At 31.7% G+C, this 21,661-nt stretch overlaps 1 protein-coding gene across 1 annotated transcript in view; it reads right to left on the bottom strand.

Annotated features, from left to right (window-relative positions):
* Positions 1-9,753: 9,753 nt before the first annotated feature.
* Positions 9,754-21,661, bottom strand: part of LOC144447216 (nuclear receptor ROR-alpha A-like) — a 31,751-nt gene continuing 19,843 nt past the window's right edge. The window contains exons 4-9 of the mRNA XM_078137119.1: positions 21,385-21,661; positions 19,983-20,104; positions 19,411-19,543; positions 18,512-18,619; positions 10,610-10,732; positions 9,754-10,013 (exon numbers count right to left, since the gene is read on the bottom strand). The exon at positions 21,385-21,661 is cut by the window's right edge and continues 77 nt beyond it. Coding sequence (XP_077993245.1) covers positions 9,754-10,013; positions 10,610-10,732; positions 18,512-18,619; positions 19,411-19,543; positions 19,983-20,104; positions 21,385-21,661 — 1,023 coding nt within the window. The remainder of the gene's footprint in view (positions 10,014-10,609; positions 10,733-18,511; positions 18,620-19,410; positions 19,544-19,982; positions 20,105-21,384) is intronic.

Here is a 21,661-nt window from a genome sequence, read left to right as displayed (position 1 = left end):
ACTCTTCTAACCCCCGGTAGATAACACTCCAACCCCTCAACCCCTTGTAGACAACACTCCAACCCCTCAACCCCTGTAGACAACACTCACTCCAACCCCTCAACCCCTGTAGAAAACACTCAATCCAACCCCTTTCAACCCCCAGTAGACAACATACCAAACCCCTTCAACCCCAGTCGACTTCAACCCTACATAAGTTTAACGCTCCAACCTTGCACATACAAATGATAGCACTGAAAGGGCTGGTTATATTGTGGGAGTATAGATAAACACAATTAGTCTAAACATAGATGAGAGTGAGTAAATATTGTCATATCTACAAATAGAAATCATTAAATCTGTACATAATTCAGCTGACGTCTGGAGCGGTTGTCACTAACATGACCACAATACATGGTGTCACATCATAGTGAATATAACAGACATACTGTCAATATACTTATATAAGTGAATAGACTTGGAGCTGGACTAGCAAGCTGTTGGTTGTAGATAGGGTGAGCCTAATAGTCACAAAGTTAATGGCCAAATACATAGTTGTGATATCAATTTATTTGAACGGATTTTCATGAATGTTTAGAGTTGAAGCGTTTTGGCTTATTTCTGTAGCAAATATGTCATTTATAGGGGTGGGGTCTTTTGATTTGGTGAAGACAGTCTCCTGAAGAGTAACTGCTGTCTAGTTTACAAGACATGACAAGATTTCATGGCAAGATAAAGTTGATTGGCCATTTCAGCAGTTCATTTTTACATCAACCAATAAGATATTGAAATCTGACTGGCTGTAATGAGACTTGGACCACCAGTCCAATAACCAATCAACAACGGGTATGTTGCCAGTGATGGCATATAACTCAATCCAACAGCTTACATACCAGTCAACTCATACCAGACAATATTCATATTAATTGAAAAAAGAATTACAAGTGATCCCAATAAGGAGCAAAAATCAAGACATGCAGTAATCTAAATTAAACATATCAAATGACAACTCTTCAATAATGCTATGATATAAACCAAAGACCCTCCATCCAGGGTGGAGTGTCTATGTATTAACTAGCTGTTAATAGTCACTTCTCATACAATTACATCACAGACCAAAATAAGCAAGTTTTAGATTCCTTTAAAACATGATTTCACTTTTAAAATTGCAACTTTTTCACTTCCATGTAGATCTATAGATTATAATGGTAACCATGGTAACATCACAGGCAATGGCTTCAACTTAATCTTTCTGTAAAATCTTTTGACTTAGCTGACATCAAAGTTGTTTGCAATGATTTTTCACTAAGAAAAGATATTCAAACAAAAAAATTACTTAATCTTGAAAAGAATGATATATAACCTTCAATGTAGACATCAATATTACAGTTATTTTATTTTGCACTTTGATAGATGTAACAAATTTACAAAGATCTTGACTTGACAGGTGTATATTACATGCATGCCAACATTGTAAATTTGACAAGTACAAAAGTGGCTTAAAACTTATTTCGCACCATGGGTCGACTTTGAATTAAATTGAATCAAACTGTAAAATAAAAGTCTTCCTTGATTAATACTTTTAAATTTTAAATTTCTCCATCACTTCTTGTAACTGTGATTTTTATAACTTCATTTTTAATAAGTACAGTTTTTATGACCAATCAGAGCCCGGCTTTTCAGGATATAGTTTCGTCAAAAATAACAAATGACCTACTACATCATTTCCAATAATTTCATGCCTGATCTGTTACCATGGCAAACAACTGTCATTTACTAGAAGTTCCTATACCTCTTGACCTTTCAACCCATCAAACAAAACACCAGTAGAATATCATACATCAAATGTACAATTTGAATCAAAAACCATAATTTTTCACCATTTTTATAATCTATACAATATATAGAAATTGAATGCAGCTACTAAGTAATACTGCAAACTGTTGAAAATTTGTTTTTTCTGGAAAAAAACGTGAAGAAATTTAAATGCAATAAAATAACTGAATGAAAGTAGTAGATTATTAAATGAAAAATAAAGAGTTGATTTGATCAACTATGAAGATAACAACATCAGATGTATACATTTATTGTAAGTTAGTACTTTACAAATTTGAATAAAGTTAGTTCTAAAATGCCCAATTATAACAATTGACCAAAAGGTTTTTTTTAAGACACTTTTTAAAAATACACAAGATGATGAAATGACTTTGGTTTGAGCGTATAAAGTTGACTTGCAGATTGCGCGTTAATGATTGTTGACCTCCACTGTCATAGTCTACCAACAGACAATTGTATGTAATGATGAAACAATCCATAACTTTTTTCTTTGAATTTTTTTAGTTTCAAGTACATGATACATTAACTCCTTCTGTGAGTACATCTTGAAGTACACGTAATTTGTGAGTATGTCCTGAAGTACATGTAATTTGCAAGTACATCCTGCAGTACACATAATTTGTGTAAAGCAAATTATAATTCTCAAATGTTTTATAAAACAAAATGTTGAAATAATTGAATGACATAATTATCTTTTTGCTCTAAAATATTATCTCACTTAAAGGGAGTCATGGTCAGCAACTCGGGGGTATTTTCCATTACTTTTATTTCAATATAAAAGGTTACTTCTATTTTACCCTTCACTGTTACTTGTTTTATGACTAGTAATCACTGGCAAAACTCTCATCATATTAATAATTGCTGTCATACTCTATTCTCATACTCTGAATACAATCATGTCATATTATTCTTATATATTAGACTAAAGTATCACAGCAGTTTATAGGGTAGGAGATTTGCCAATGGTTGCTGGTTTTTAGACAAGTGATAGTGAATGGCAAAATATAAGTAACCTTTTCTTTGAAAACAAAAATGATGGAAAATACTCCGGATTTACCAACTATATCCTTTTAATAGGTGTAGACTTTGTAAACTCAGGACAGTTTTAATAAGGAGAGTACAGTACCTGCACATGTCTCTTTATATGAGATTTCAAACCAAACCAAAAGTGTGGATTTTGACTTTTCAGTATAAATCACATTTAGACTATTGACATGTACTAACAATCTTTTATTGTACTAGCCATCTCATCCTTTGGTATTAATATTTTGTGTATGAATGAAACCATTTCACCCCTAATTCTTGTAAAACAGAATGTTCTGCCAATGTGTTATCACTTGGGACATTCGACTGTACAGGAGGTAAAGGGAAGTAATGTATATTAATTTGATATGATGAGGTTAACTGAGTGGATGGATGAATGCCTGAGAATAATATTTTGACTGATGAAGAGTCACAGTTGATGTATGTATGGCTGCATTAAAGGGTATGTGTGGGTGGGTGGGTGGGTGGGTGGGTGTGGGTGGGTGGGGTGGATGGGTGGGTGTGGGTGTAAATGGGTTGATGAGTGTAATATTGATGTGATGACTAGATGGGTGATGAATGCACTGTGATTGGTTGATGGGTGTCACATTGATGACTAGATGGGTTGATAGGTAATGAATGCACTGTGATTGGTTGATGGGTGTCACATTGGTGACTAGATGGTTTGGTGGGTGATGAATGCACTGTGATTGGTTGTTGGGTGTCACATTGGTGACTAGATGGTTTGGTGGGTGATGAATGCACTGTGATTGGTTGATGGGTGTCACATTGATGACTAGATGGTTTGGTGGGTGATGAATGCACTGTGATTGGTTGATGGGTGTCACATTGATGACTAGATGGTTTGGTGGGTGATGAATGCACTGTGATTGGTTGATGGGTGTCACATTGATGACTAGATGGGTTGATAGGTGATGAATACACTGTGATTGGTTGATGGGTGTCACATTGGTGACTAGATGGTTTGGTGGGTGATGAATGCACTGTGATTGGTTGTTGGGTGTCACATTGATGACTAGATGGTTTGGTGGGTGATGAATGCACTGTGATTGGTTGATGGGTGTCACATTGATGACTAGATGGTTTGGTGGGTGATGAATGCACTGTGATTGGTTGATGGGTGTCACATTGATGACTACATGTAGATGGATTGGTGGGTGTCACAGTGACATGTAATTATTAATAGATGGGTATGATGGATATGTAAATAGTACATGTATCTTGTATCATGGGTACATAGATTGGTGAAATAATGAGCCTGTGCATAGAAGTGGATTGAATGGGTGTATTGGGTGGGTAAATGGGTACATAGATTGAGTGAGTGAATGGGTGCACAGATGCGGACTGGATGGGTGAATTTAATGGGTGCATGGATGTGGATTGGGTGAGTGAATGGGTACATAGATTGAGTGAGTGAATGGGTACATAGATGTGGATGGATGAATGTCGGTGACTAAGTTTAAACATTAAAGTGCATTGATATTTACAGGTGCAACTGAGTGTGCCATCTGTACTTCACTGACTGAGTGTGATTTATGTGCAAATGGATGACTATATTAAAGTAACACTTGATGAATGTGCAACAATGGTGAATGATTCGGAAATGGTTACAACAGGATCAGTTCAATGAACTAATGACTCAGTAAATGAACAAGAAATGACAAATGAAGAAACATGTATTGAAGTAATGACACTGGGTACGATAATTATATGACAACTACAATGTGAATATGTTAATGAATAATGATAAAAAAACATTAGTTAGTAAATGAATTAATGAATAATGAATCTTACCAATCAATATGTGACCAATGGTGAGGAAAGAAAGTCAATGAGCAAACAACTAAACAATGGTGACTCAATGAATACTTGTCCATGTCAAATGTCACCCATGAATTTTGTGTATTGAAATACATGGAACAAAATTCACTGGTTCCGAAAAATTTTCTACAAATTTCAAAGATTTTATATCTACAATTTCTCACACTATAGAAATACAAGAATTAAATGGCTAAAATTGTTCAGACAAAGTCAAAAATAATGAAAATTTCTCCTGAGATATTTACACTGCAGCATTTATAAGTGGTAGGCAGTAGAAATCTCTTTCTGACATTGAAAGTAATAATGTGATCACCATGCACCATGTACAAAAAAACTCTGAACTATACATTTTTATTAGTAGAGAACAGACATTTTACAGCAATAGTTTGCAATAATTTGGGTAAAATTCACCAAGTAAATTGTTACCTGCTACCTTTTAATAAATTCAACAATTTCTTTAAAATAAGTATTTATTTCATTTTTATAGTTTTTATTGTTTTCTCAACTTTTCTTATTTTTTCCCCAAACTATGAAATGAAAACATTCAGCTGAAATGGCATGCTTTTTCTCCACTGACATTCTTTTTTTGTTTATATATTGTAACTGAGGACATAAAACACATCAGATTCAACAATGCCAGGCCAAAAATACATGTTATACATCACACTTCATGTTTTTCACAATTTTTTAAAATCCAAAGCCAATACTAAATTGACTAAAACTTTGTTTTCATTCTGATGGGTAAAAAAGTGTGTGGTCAGATTTCAAATTAGCCTTCTTTACCCTTATTACGATTTCAAATTAGCCTTCTTTACCCTTATTACGATTTCAAATTAGCCTTCTTTACCCTTATTACGATTTCAAAATAGCCTTCTTTACCCTCAGTTGAAATACTTTGAATTAATATCTACATGATACAAACAGTTAACCTTTCTCCAGTTAAATATTTTCATAAACCTACCCAAATAATCAATTTTACATGAAATCTTATTTCCATGGTAACAGTATTTTTAACCTAGCATTAAAAACACAATAATAGCTAGAACTGTGATCAGGTGACCTCTCTCAGCCAATCACAGCAAATAAGACTACACCTCTCTCATTCTCCACATGAACAATAAAAATAAAATCACTTGAAGTGAGAAAGTTAGAAAAAGGAGACATCTATGAGGCAAAAAATGTATACATGAAACAACCAGAGATATTATTCTGAAAACAGAAAAGGGCATTTGTTGTCCCTGAGTAGTTATAAACCAACGAGGTTGTAATCTATATAAAATAGTAAAACAGTCAAAATATGTTGTGTGTTTTAAAAATGTCATCAAAAGTTGCTTACTTTCAAATTAAAACAAATTACAAGAAAAGTTTTTTTATTCTTTCAAATTAAAACATAGTTGGCACATTCACATACAAATGCAAATTGCCTCTTACATGCCGGTACCTCACATAGACATGTATAGAGATATCATAGCCTCCAGGTCGATAGGGGTTTTCAATTTGTTCAAATTCAAAATCCCCCAATCACCGGGAATCTAGGCTATAGGGATGTGGACAGTTTGATAGTCTTGTTACTGTGTCAATGTGTCGGCAGACATGCTGCTGAGAGTACATTATTAGCTTCCAGTCATGTTCCATAAAATGGTCTTATTTGTAATAATCTATGGCATCCATAGAGTCCAGTCCAGAGTTGGTCATATGCCAAATGTAAACATAACAATTGCAGGTTTTAGTCCTGTTTTTTTCAGTTTAACATTATTAAATTAAATTTCTCTCATAAATACAACACTTTTAATATTTCTAAATAATGATGTATAAATATATTTGAACAGAAACCTTTTCTTCACCAAAACTCTCTCTCAAATGCACATCTTTACAACTTTATGGAAAAAGTAGAAATGTTGTGAATTTCGTACAGGATAATATTATGTTTTGTTGACATGTATCATGTTCAACATTTTATGATGTTCATAGGTATGTTAGGTTTTAATTTGAAAGAGGCTAGTCGCATGTTGTGGACTTTGTTCAGCAGTTCTTTTTATCTATAAGGTCATGTTTACAATTTGCCAATTTGAAAATAAACAACTTTATGAGCATAAAACTTGGAGTTCAAAGTTCACAGTTCATGTCAGTGTCAGGTTCTGACTAGAAGCCCTGGAGACTACCATCTTGTCTCTAGTTTATTAGCTGCAGACTGTGAAGACAATAAGGTCACGGTATACTTAATGACTTCATGTCAATAAATGTAGACATAGATTATTTTCCATACTTTCTTAATTAAATACTGTGAAAAAGATATGCAAATGTTTCACATAATATCTTGTTCTTTGGAAACTTTGGAAACAAAATGGCACATGAGCAGACTCTTAAAACACACAACAGTTAAAGTTGAATAATAAAAAGCAAGTACATGTACAGCCTTTAGGCACTATAAACTTCCCAAATTCCAAATAAACACTACAGTATCTAAAACACTAGAGTTTGTACTGGCAAGGCACCACACTGACTATGCAGTCATCAACATACACACTATCTTAAAAGACAATATTTAGATTCTATGGGGTGGGTATTTTGGAATGTTTAGGCATGCATGCAGCTCTATCATTGTCAAATGTTCTCACCTTCCCATTGAGTTTCCAAAGTTTAAATCAATGGTCTCAAAATAAAGGCAAGTATTTTGTGCATTGTGGGGGGTTTGTTTTAAGTTTTATAATTGATAACAGGTGTATGACTGATAAATACACTGGATTGAACTAATAATATCAGTGGGGAGGTCAGCCTGCATTATGTGAGGCCATGATTTTAAATGGATGCCAACCACTTGGAGGCACTTGACTAGCACTTTGATAACTATCTCCTTGTACTAAATCAGTTCCAGTAAAACTTGGGTTTCTTGAACTCTGACATGGTTAAAATTAACAAGATTTTCAACCCCTCTTTTACCTCCCCTGAATATTGGTTTCATCCACATTACAACAGGCAGTAAAGATTTGACCAGATTCAATGTAAAATATTTTATAATGTTCCTAAAAATTTCATGTCATATTCATTTCAGTAAATTTGTCAGTTCTGCTACACAGTACGGCAACTGTTTGATCTCACATTCAATATGTGCGTTAGTATGAGGTCAGTAATTAAACCATGATAATCACTTTTACATTAACGGCGTAAAACACAGAATAATACAAATTAATTAATTGTAACTAGGGCAAGCCATGGCGACCATTCAACAATTTCTGAATTTATTTGGCCAAATAAAGATTAGTATTATTAATTGTTAATCTTGCTACAAGTAAGAAATCTAGAGAAAACTTATGAAATGTATGTGTTTATATTTCTTAAATGATGCACATTCATCCTAAAGTATATTTCAATTTATGAGTGATAATTCTCTATAATTTATCTCCAATATTTATAACCTATCATTCAAACGACTTGGAGATTTTCAACTTTCTAAGTCCCCATTTTGATGGCTAATATTTCTGAATAAAGTTTTAAAAAACCATGATGGTAAATTTGGGAGAGAGCTGACTACCATGCAATAAACAATAATCATTGTGACTATATAAGTAACCAAAGTTTGATAAATAAAACATAAATCAATCAATCAAGAGAGATTAGCACTTGTATATACTATAACTGAGGTTGAAGGGAGTATGGATGGGAATGCAGGGATGGAAGAAGGGGTAAGGATGGAGTGTAGGGATGGAAGAGGGAGTAAGGATGGGACTGTGCAGAGATGGAAGTGGGAGTAAAGATTGGGTGCGGGGATAGAAGAGGGATAAAAGATGGGACTGTGCAGAGATGGAAGAAGGGGTAAGGATGGGTCAGATACAGTGATGAAATAGGGGGAGGGTAAGGATAGGGTACAGAGATGAAGAAGGGGTGAGGATGGGTCAGATACAGTGATGAAATAGGGGGGAGAGTAAGGATAGGGTACAGAGATGATGAAGGGGTGAGGATGGGTCAGATACAGTGATGAAATAGGGGGGAGAGTAAGGATAGGGTACAGAGATGAAGAAGGGGTGAGGATGGGTCAGATACAGTGATGAAATAGGGGGATGGTAAGGATAGGGTACAGAGATGAAGAAGGGGTGAGGATGGGTCAGATACAGTGATGAAATAGGGGGGAGGGTAAGGATAGGGTACAGAGATGAAGAAGGGGTGAGGATGGGAATCATGCATATATACAATCTACCTTATTGGTTAAAATCTTAGTACTTACAATCTACCTTATTGGTTAAAATCTTAGTACTTACAATCTACCTTATTTGTGTTTGTCATTTTCCCTACATTCTTAATTTGATTGTGATGTTTGATTTATTTCACAGAAAAAATGTAGCTTAACAATTTCATATTCCAAAAACTGTTTGACCATCAGAATGGCTGTCTAAAGTTTATAAACAAAAGTTTCATTTCAATTACAGCAGAACAGCAAGACTTTCCTGAGGAAACGTTTGTGGGAATGAAAGTTTCTTTTTAGTTTTTACTGGGATAAGATTTCTTGTTAAGTATGGTTTTGGTTTCAATTTTAGCCTATAAATTGGTAGTCATGCAATGCGTAGTCATGCGTATATGGTGTTAATGTATTATATTTAATATGAGTGATATAAGCTGTTTTTAACCTAACAAAAAACACTAGGATAACTATTATGTTCCTTTCATTTTCTATAATACAGTGAAGTTTGAACTGGTCAAATATTTCTTGCCTGCAGTTGTTTCATTGTTTGTTGTCTGTCCAGTGTAATTTTAAAGACTTTGGTTAATTAGTGTTTTCATATTAATATATGAATTCCTGATGACAATGAGGTAGTATTTGGTTTGTTGTGTTTTCAATAACTGACCCAGTACCCCTCCTCCTCCTCCCCCTCTCTCTCTCTCTACAATAGATATGACATGGTACTTCCTGTTCTCAGCAAAATTACAACAAATTTTTGTTGTGCCTTTAGTAATCATTCTCAAAGAGAGATGGTTATAAAGGCACAACCCCTGAATAATCAATGGTTCCAGCCATACCAAATATGGTAGGTGGGCCATTCCATTCCTGATATGGGTATAGTAGTATGGTGGAACATCTTATTGATTCTCATCGTTGAGATCGCTGAATAATTCCACATGTAGTGCTGGGAACTGTAGATGCGGGTTTTCTCGCAATGCCCTGCTCATCAACTCAGCATAGCTGGTACTTATGGTACGTAAGGTTGGCATAAACATGAGTACCTTAGCTAACAGTCCTGGTTCTTTAGGGTGGTTCCTATGTAGGACTTTAGTGAAACATTCCAGTATCTTCTCCTGTAATAGTTCCACAGCTCGTCTGTCTTTCAATCCAGGCCGATCTACACATGAAGAACAAACAGTGGTTACAAGATAGTCATTCAAACATTTCTTTGGCACCAAGGCTGCTGAGAACGAAGTTCAACTAAATGATAATATACTATTTTTAGTTTCTTCATGTAATTTACATTTCATTTATTTTCTTTTCTTTGAAAAACAAGTCGTGAAGAATTGAATATTTGCAAGACAAAATTAACTTCAGATTATGTAATGTTAGAGAGTCTTAATGCATATAAATTAGATACCAATTACATGTGATCCTGAGTTTGGGTTTGGGGTGGTTTTTTTTAATTGAGAGTATGAATTTACAGGATACCATCTCATCATAATTTACTAATTCAAACAAGTTATTTGTTAAATGCTACTTATGTGTACTTTTTTTATAATTGTCAGGACAACAGCCATAAGTTATTAAAGTTTGAATTGTTTAATGTTAAATTCATAGCAACAAGCTGTGCACTCTACCAGGACGTAAGGACTTCTGATGACATAATCTGGTTGTATGAAACTTTACCTCATGAATATTCATATACACATCATCCACCAATCACAATGAATACCTTGAATGACCTCCAATAACCTTTGACCTATGACCTACCTCCAGTGATGAGAACCACAGCACTGAATAGAGCGATTTCCTCTTCACTTAAACACAAACCACTGATATTTCTAGCCAAGTCAAACATGGACTCAAAGAAGCCATCATGTGTGATTACTCCTGCTATAAATGAAAGTGATTTATGTAAGTTTTCATTTATGACTTGATGGATATTAAGGGTAAATGAAGTAACACAGATGACAAGATGAGGAAATGAAAAGTATTTATTCTACAATATATATCTTGAAATCACGCCTATTGAAAAGTAGGTCAGGTAAGTTGTATTTTTTAAAACTCATTTCAAGTTAGGATTTACTGTAAATATATAGTACTCTTCTATACCGATTATATTCCACTAATTTCAAATGGTATCATCGATAATTCAACTATAAAACACTAGATCTGTCACATTTCAACTATAAAACACTAGATCTGTCACACTTCAACTATAAAACACTAGTCTAGATCTGTCACATTTCAACTATAAAACACTAGATCTGTCACACTTCAACTATAAAACACTAGATCTGTCACATTTCAACAATGAAACACTAGATCTGTCACATTTCAACTATGAAACACTAGATCTGTCACACTTCAACTATAAAATACTAGATCTGTCACACTTCAACTATAAAACACTAGATCTGTCACATTTCAACAATGAAACACTAGATCTGTCACACTTCAACTATGAAACACTAGATCTGTCACATTTCAACTATAAAACACTAGATCTGTCACATTTCAACTATAAAACACTAGATCTGTCACGTACACTTCAACTATGGAACACTAGATCTGTCACATTTCAACTATAAAACACTAGATCTGTCACGTACACTTCAACTATGGAACACATTCCCTTACCAAGACTACAAACTTTAAGTTTTAATACAGTATATTATTCCCTTACCAAGACTACAAACTTTAAGTTTTAATACAGTATATCATTCCCTTACCAAGACTACAAACTTTAAGTTTTAATACAGTATATTATTCCCTTACCAAAACTACAAACTTTAAGTTTTAATACAGTATATTATTCCCTTACCAAGACTACAAACTTTAAGTTTTAATACAGTATATTTATTCCCTTACCAAGACTACAAACTTTAAGTTTTAATACAGTATATTTATTCCCTTACCAAGACTACAAACTTTAAGTTTTAATACAGTATATTATTCCCTTACCAAGACTACAGACTTTAAGTTTTAATACAGTATATTTATTCCCTTACCAAGACTACAAACTTTAAGTTTTAATACAGTATATTATTCCCTTACCAAGACTACAAACTTTAAGTTTTAATACAGTATATTATTCCCTTACCAAGACTACAAACTTTAAGTTTTAATACAGTATATTATTCCCTTACCAAGACTACAAACTTTAAGTTTTAATACAGTATATTTATTCCCTTACCAAGACTACAAACTTTAAGTTTTAATACAGTATATTATTCCCTTACCAAGACTACAAACTTTAAGTTTTAATACAGTATATTTATTCCCTTACCAAGACTACAAACTTTAAGTTTTAATACAGTATATCATTCCCTTACCAAGACTACAAACTTTAAGTTTTAATACAGTATATTATTCCCTTACCAAGACTACAAACTTTAAGTTTTAATACAGTATATTATTCCCTTACCAAGACTACAAACTTTAAGTTTTAATACAGTATATCATTCCCTTACCAAGACTACAAACTTTAAGTTTTAATACAGTATATCATTCCCTTACCAAGACTACAAACTTTAAGTTTTAATACAGTATATCATTCCCTTACCAAGACTACAAACTTTAAGTTTTAATACAGTATATCATTCCCTTACCAAGACTACAAACTTTAAGTTTTAATACAGTATATTTATTCCCTTACCAAGACTACAAACTTTAAGTTTTAATACAGTATATCATTCCCTTACCAAGACTACAAACTTTAAGTTTTAATACAGTATATTTATTCCCTTACCAAGACTACAAACTTTAAGTTTTAATACAGTATATTTATTCCCTTACCAAGACTACAAACTTTAAGTTTTAATACAGTATATCATTCCCTTACCAAGACTACAAACTTTAAGTTTTAATACAGTATATCATTCCCTTACCAAGACTACAAACTTTAAGTTTTAATACAGTATATTTATTCCCTTACCAAGACTACAAACTTTAAGTTTTAATACAGTATATCATTCCCTTACCAAGACTACAAACTTTAAGTTTTAATACAGTATATCATTCCCTTACCAAGACTACAAACTTTAAGTTTTAATACAGTATATTATTCCCTTACCAAGACTACAAACTTTAAGTTTTAATACAGTATATTTATTCCCTTACCAAGACTACAAACTTTAAGTTTTAATACAGTATATTATTCCCTTACCAAGACTACAAACTTTAAGTTTTAATACAGTATATCATTCCCTTACCAAGACTACAAACTTTAAGTTTTAATACAGTATATCATTCCCTTACCAAGACTACAAACTTTAAGTTTTAATACAGTATATTATTCCCTTACCAAGACTACAAACTTTAAGTTTTAATACAGTATATCATTCCCTTACCAAGACTACAAACTTTAAGTTTTAATACAGTATATCATTCCCTTACCAAGACTACAAACTTTAAGTTTTAATACAGTATATCATTCCCTTACCAAGACTACAAACTTTAAGTTTTAATACAGTATATTATTCCCTTACCAAGACTACAAACTTTAAGTTTTAATACAGTATATTATTCCCTTACCAAGACTACAAACTTTAAGTTTTAATACAGTATATCATTCCCTTACCAAGACTACAAACTTTAAGTTTTAATACAGTATATTATTCCCTTACCAAGACTACAAACTTTAAGTTTTAATACAGTATATTTATTCCCTTACCAAGACTACAAACTTTAAGTTTTAATACAGTATATTTATTCCCTTACCAAGACTACAAACTTTAAGTTTTAATACAGTATATCATTCCCTTACCAAGACTACAAACTTTAAGTTTTAATACAGTATATCATTCCCTTACCAAGACTACAAACTTTAAGTTTTAATACAGTATATCATTCCCTTACCAAGACTACAAACTTTAAGTTTTAATACAGTATATCATTCCCTTACCAAGACTACAAACTTTAAGTTTTAATACAGTATATTTATTCCCTTACCAAGACTACAAACTTTAAGTTTTAATACAGTATATCATTCCCTTACCAAGACTACAAACTTTAAGTTTTAATACAGTATATTTATTCCCTTACCAAGACTACAAACTTTAAGTTTTAATACAGTATATTTATTCCCTTACCAAGACTACAAACTTTAAGTTTTAATACAGTATATCATTCCCTTACCAAGACTACAAACTTTAAGTTTTAATACAGTATATCATTCCCTTACCAAGACTACAAACTTTAAGTTTTAATACAGTATATTATTCCCTTACCAATACTACAAACTTTAAGTTTTAATACAGTATATTATTCCCTTACCAAGACTACAGACTTTAAGTTTTAATACAGTATATCATTCCCTTACCAAGACTACAAACTTTAAGTTTTAATACAGTATATCATTCCCTTACCAAGACTACAAACTTTAAGTTTTAATACAGTATATCATTCCCTTACCAAGACTACAAACTTTAAGTTTTAATACAGTATATCATTCCCTTACCAAGACTACAAACTTTAAGTTTTAATACAGTATATCATTCCCTTACCAAGACTACAAACTTTAAGTTTTAATACAGTATATTTATTCCCTTACCAAGACTACAAACTTTAAGTTTTAATACAGTATATCATTCCCTTACCAAGACTACAAACTTTAAGTTTTAATACAGTATATTTATTCCCTTACCAAGACTACAAACTTTAAGTTTTAATACAGTATATTTATTCCCTTACCAAGACTACAAACTTTAAGTTTTAATACAGTATATCATTCCCTTACCAAGACTACAAACTTTAAGTTTTAATACAGTATATCATTCCCTTACCAAGACTACAAACTTTAAGTTTTAATACAGTATATTTATTCCCTTACCAAGACTACAAACTTTAAGTTTTAATACAGTATATCATTCCCTTACCAAGACTACAAACTTTAAGTTTTAATACAGTATATCATTCCCTTACCAAGACTACAAACTTTAAGTTTTAATACAGTATATTATTCCCTTACCAAGACTACAAACTTTAAGTTTTAATACAGTATATTTATTCCCTTACCAAGACTACAAACTTTAAGTTTTAATACAGTATATTATTCCCTTACCAAGACTACAAACTTTAAGTTTTAATACAGTATATCATTCCCTTACCAAGACTACAAACTTTAAGTTTTAATACAGTATATTATTCCCTTACCAAGACTACAAACTTTAAGTTTTAATACAGTATATCATTCCCTTACCAAGACTACAAACTTTAAGTTTTAATACAGTATATCATTCCCTTACCAAGACTACAAACTTTAAGTTTTAATACAGTATATCATTCCCTTACCAAGACTACAAACTTTAAGTTTTAATACAGTATATTATTCCCTTACCAAGACTACAAACTTTAAGTTTTAATACAGTATATTATTCCCTTACCAAGACTACAAACTTTAAGTTTTAATACAGTATATCATTCCCTTACCAAGACTACAAACTTTAAGTTTTAATACAGTATATTATTCCCTTACCAAGACTACAAACTTTAAGTTTTAATACAGTATATTTATTCCCTTACCAAGACTACAAACTTTAAGTTTTAATACAGTATATTTATTCCCTTACCAAGACTACAAACTTTAAGTTTTAATACAGTATATCATTCCCTTACCAAGACTACAAACTTTAAGTTTTAATACAGTATATCATTCCCTTACCAAGACTACAAACTTTAAGTTTTAATACAGTATATCATTCCCTTACCAAGACTACAAACTTTAAGTTTTAATACAGTATATCATTCCCTTACCAAGACTACAAACTTTAAGTTTTAATACAGTATATTTATTCCCTTACCAAGACTACAAACTTTAAGTTTTAATACAGTATATCATTCCCTTACCAAGACTACAAACTTTAAGTTTTAATACAGTATATTTATTCCCTTACCAAGACTACAAACTTTAAGTTTTAATACAGTATATTTATTCCCTTACCAAGACTACAAACTTTAAGTTTTAATACAGTATATCATTCCCTTACCAAGACTACAAACTTTAAGTTTTAATACAGTATATCATTCCCTTACCAAGACTACAAACTTTAAGTTTTAATACAGTATATTATTCCCTTACCAATACTACAAACTTTAAGTTTTAATACAGTATATTATTCCCTTACCAAGACTACAGACTTTAAGTTTTAATACAGTATATCATTCCCTTACCAAGACTACAAACTTTAAGTTTTAATACAGTATATCATTCCCTTACCAAGACTACAAACTTTAAGTTTTAATACAGTATATCATTCCCTTACCAAGACTACAAACTTTAAGTTTTAATACAGTATATCATTCCCTTACCAAGACTACAAACTTTAAGTTTTAATACAGTATATCATTCCCTTACCAAGACTACAAACTTTAAGTTTTAATACAGTATATTTATTCCCTTACCAAGACTACAAACTTTAAGTTTTAATACAGTATATCATTCCCTTACCAAGACTACAAACTTTAAGTTTTAATACAGTATATTTATTCCCTTACCAAGACTACAAACTTTAAGTTTTAATACAGTATATTTATTCCCTTACCAAGACTACAAACTTTAAGTTTTAATACAGTATATCATTCCCTTACCAAGACTACAAACTTTAAGTTTTAATACAGTATATCATTCCCTTACCAAGACTACAAACTTTAAGTTTTAATACAGTATATTTATTCCCTTACCAAGACTACAAACTTTAAGTTTTAATACAGTATATCATTCCCTTACCAAGACTACAAACTTTAAGTTTTAATACAGTATATCATTCCCTTACCAAGACTACAAACTTTAAGTTTTAATACAGTATATTATTCCCTTACCAAGACTACAAACTTTAAGTTTTAATACAGTATATTTATTCCCTTACCAAGACTACAAACTTTAAGTTTTAATACAGTATATTATTCCCTTACCAAGACTACAAACTTTAAGTTTTAATACAGTATATCATTCCCTTACCAAGACTACAAACTTTAAGTTTTAATACAGTATATCATTCCCTTACCAAGACTACAAACTTTAAGTTTTAATACAGTATATTATTCCCTTACCAAGACTACAAACTTTAAGTTTTAATACAGTATATCATTCCCTTACCAAGACTACAAACTTTAAGTTTTAATACAGTATATCATTCCCTTACCAAGACTACAAACTTTAAGTTTTAATACAGTATATCATTCCCTTACCAAGACTACAAACTTTAAGTTTTAATACAGTATATTATTCCCTTACCAAGACTACAAACTTTAAGTTTTAATACAGTATATTATTCCCTTACCAAGACTACAAACTTTAAGTTTTAATACAGTATATCATTCCCTTACCAAGACTACAAACTTTAAGTTTTAATACAGTATATTATTCCCTTACCAAGACTACAAACTTTAAGTTTTAATACAGTATATTTATTCCCTTACCAAGACTACAAACTTTAAGTTTTAATACAGTATATTTATTCCCTTACCAAGACTACAAACTTTAAGTTTTAATACAGTATATCATTCCCTTACCAAGACTACAAACTTTAAGTTTTAATACAGTATATTATTCCCTTACCAAGACTACAAACTTTAAGTTTTAATACAGTATATTATTCCCTTACCAAGACTACAAACTTTAAGTTTTAATACAGTATATTATTCCCTTACCAAGACTACAAACTTTAAGTTTTAATACAGTATATCATTCCCTTACCAAGACTACAAACTTTAAGTTTTAATACAGTATATTATTCCCTTACCAAGACTACAAACTTTAAGTTTTAATACAGTATATTTATTCCCTTACCAAGACTACAAACTTTAAGTTTTAATACAGTATATTTATTCCCTTACCAAGACTACAAACTTTAAGTTTTAATACAGTATATCATTCCCTTACCAAGACTACAAACTTTAAGTTTTAATACAGTATATTTATTCCCTTACCAAGACTACAAACTTTAAGTTTTAATACAGTATATCATTCCCTTACCAAGACTACAAACTTTAAGTTTTAATACAGTATATCATTCCCTTACCAAGACTACAAACTTTAAGTTTTAATACAGTATATCATTCCCTTACCAAGACTACAAACTTTAAGTTTTAATACAGTATATTTATTCCCTTACCAAGACTACAAACTTTAAGTTTTAATACAGTATATCATTCCCTTACCAAGACTACAAACTTTAAGTTTTAATACAGTATATTTATTCCCTTACCAAGACTACAAACTTTAAGTTTTAATACAGTATATTTATTCCCTTACCAAGACTACAAACTTTAAGTTTTAATACAGTATATCATTCCCTTACCAAGACTACAAACTTTAAGTTTTAATACAGTATATTTATTCCCTTACCAAGACTACAAACTTTAAGTTTTAATACAGTATATCATTCCCTTACCAAGACTACAAACTTTAAGTTTTAATACAGTATATCATTCCCTTACCAAGACTACAAACTTTAAGTTTTAATACAGTATATCATTCCCTTACCAAGACTACAAACTTTAAGTTTTAATACAGTATATTTATTCCCTTACCAAGACTACAAACTTTAAGTTTTAATACAGTATATCATTCCCTTACCAAGACTACAAACTTTAAGTTTTAATACAGTATATTATTCCCTTACCAAGACTACAAACTTTAAGTTTTAATACAGTATATCATTCCCTTACCTAAACTCTTCAAATGTTGTAGAGTAAAATTTCCATCCCACATTGGAAATGTTCCGGTACTCTCATCAAAGAGCCGTCCCAGTCTTATAAGAATCACTTCCAGACCTCCTAAACGAATCAAAAGCTAGACTGAATCACATACAATAAATTTCATTTCTTGTCTTTTTTTATGATAAATATAATATGAATAACTTTTAATGTCCAATAACAATAAATACAATATAAGTTTTAGAATGAAGTACAATGATGATTCATTCAATATAACCATTTACTATGTAACAGTAACAGTGTAATACAGCTAGTATGATGATTCACTATAGCCATTTACTATGTAACAGTAACAGTGTAATACAGCTGGTATGATGATTTCATTGTAACAAATGTACTTTCATTCCAAACTTTCATGTCCACAAAATGATATTTCCAACCGAGGCATGTTTTATTTACTATAGTGAACACTTTAATACTATGAACACTTCATTATAACAAACACCTTTAATAATGAACACCTCACTGTTATGAACATTTCTGTTTAAAAGAACACAATTTTGCTTCATAACAAAATAATTTCTACTATTATAGTGAACATTCCTTAGTTCAAAGTCCCCCTGACATTTCCCAAACTGATAACTTCAAAAACAACACTTTATTCCAAACTGTGTTTATGGCAAAGTCAGTCTCACCCAAGACATTTCCAAAACTGATATCTCCAAAAACAACACTTTATTCCAAACTGTGTTTATGGCAAAGTCAGTCTCACCCAAGACATCAAAGTTTCCAAAACTGATAACTCCATAAACAACACTTTATTCCAAACTGTGTTTATGGCAAAGTCAGCTTGACCTTTAGCTTTTGACCTGACCTTTTTATTTATTTATTTATTTATATATGATACCAACCTGATTTAATGAGAACAATTTGATCTTCTTGGCAGAAATTGAGGAATCCTGGGATCATCTTAGCAAAATGAATAATCCTTGTCATATGTGATGTCAGGTATTCTGCCATCTTTAACCAGACTTCATCTTTAGACTGTTAGACAACGATAAACAAGATGGTGGCATTTCAATTTATTAACCAAAAATTTATACAAGTACATATTAAAATACAAGGTATAAAAATACTGCCAATGGCAACTACAGGATAGCGTAATATTGAGGCAATACATTATACTATGCAAGGTTGTCAACAACATCAGCCTCAAAAGGAGTACTGGTCATCTTATTTTATATTTATATTTCATTGGGTGAATTTAATTAGTACTGATCAAAATATGCAAAGGTGCAATAAAAATTCATTCAAATTCTACGACTTATTCGAAGATTTATTTTTTTGAAATTGTATTTGCATATGTAATATTACTTTCATATATTATTAGATACTGCCATGACAATTTTATCATATATGCCATTTTAAAATTTTCAGTATCATTCTTACCAATTTCAAATAACAAATGGTTATATAGACTTACCCATGTTGGTTCAAATTTGGTTTTGAGAGAATCGTGGACATTGACTCGTATAGCAGACAACTGAGATGGGCTATATATACAGGTTTGATGGTGACTTACTGTAACAGCCATTGTCAGTTGATCTGAAATAACAAAAATTCATATTTTTATGAATTAGTATTTAAATATTCTGAACATTCTTTGACCTATCAATTCTCATATAGTTAGTATAAAGCTAACTGATACTGACAGAATACAATCCTTCTTAGGACCAGTAGCTTCATTAGTATCCCTTCAGTCGGTGATTTTTGGCTCTTTCTTTTCCTCAATGCCTGGCATTTCACTCTAACTGTCAATATTAAAACCTAAAATTAGATTACAATTTCTGACAGTGACGTTAAATATAGTAATTATGTTTAATTAATTAATGAAACGGTTACACTATTATGAATTATGCCATCTCACAGTGAAAAGAAGACCCAATAATAATTTACACCTGTTTTCAGTTCAAAGCTTCAATAAAGTAACAGGTCAAGCAAAATACCAGACTTAGGGATCCCAACATGACTTGATTCCAGGCTACAAGACACAGACTTAGGGATCCCAACATGACTTGATTCCAGGCTACAAGACACTGACTTAGGGATCCCAACATGACGCGCATATACGACGCGCATGCGTACTAGTCATTGAGCCGCTACAGGGCAGCTTTGCTGCCGCTGCACGAGCTATTATTTTGTTCTGGTCCAACTTTTTCCATTGGTCTGCCAGGTAGCTGGTTTTCACATTTTAATCCTAACCAGGCTTAAAGGCCTGTGCAGGATTAGAATTAAGCCTAATCCAGGTAAATAGTTGTGTGACAGACAATTGGTTAAGAATAAAAGAATAATCTTTTCAATCCTTATGACTAAAATGATATATTAGCACTACTACAAAAACCTGGGATTGAATCATGGGCCTTTAAAGTGGCCATATGGATGAGGATAAGGTATTTATTTTGGATTTTTAATTCACAAAACAATTTCATCATGGCTTCCTACTTGAAAAATCAATGTGAGAAAACCATTTACCAAGTCTTTGTTTGTAACTCAATACATTGCAGAAAATTAATAAATATAATATAAAATGTATGATATTGTACAAACAATAACAAACTTTTTTTTTTAGCTTTCACAATGTATTTAAGTTACAACACAGACTTGTCATATATTGTTTCACACTGATTTTTCAAGTAGGAAGCCATGATTAAATTGTTTCGTGAATTAAAAATCAAAAATAAATACCTAATCCTCATTCGTATGGCCACTTTAACAGTCCTTTTCATTTCCAATGATGTTTTATTTCAAACTAAGTGAAATTGCGTCTGCATAGTTCTAAAATTATTAATTAAAAACTTTATTCTTTATAGTATAGTCCATCTTACCCAACTCAGCTTGTCTTGGGTCAATATTGAGAGGTCCTGAAGCAACAGAAGGTGGATGATACGAAACGCTGCCATGTTGGCCTTGATTGAATGTTACCGGTATGGCCGATGTTGGTGACGTTTGTACAGCCTGGTTGGGATAACTATACATTGCAGCAGAACTGACTGGACTTCTCATTGGTGGTAGATGTGATGGTGGATTGTTTAATGGTATTGGTTTGTGTTGAGGTGAGGTAGATTTTGGTGGGCTTGGCTCTGTGCCAGGTTCTTGTTTTAC

This window comes from Glandiceps talaboti, chromosome 16, assembly GCF_964340395.1.
Source record: "Glandiceps talaboti chromosome 16, keGlaTala1.1, whole genome shotgun sequence".
Taxonomy (NCBI): domain Eukaryota; kingdom Metazoa; phylum Hemichordata; class Enteropneusta; family Spengelidae; genus Glandiceps; species Glandiceps talaboti.
This window is presented reverse-complemented; position numbering and strand designations above follow the sequence as displayed.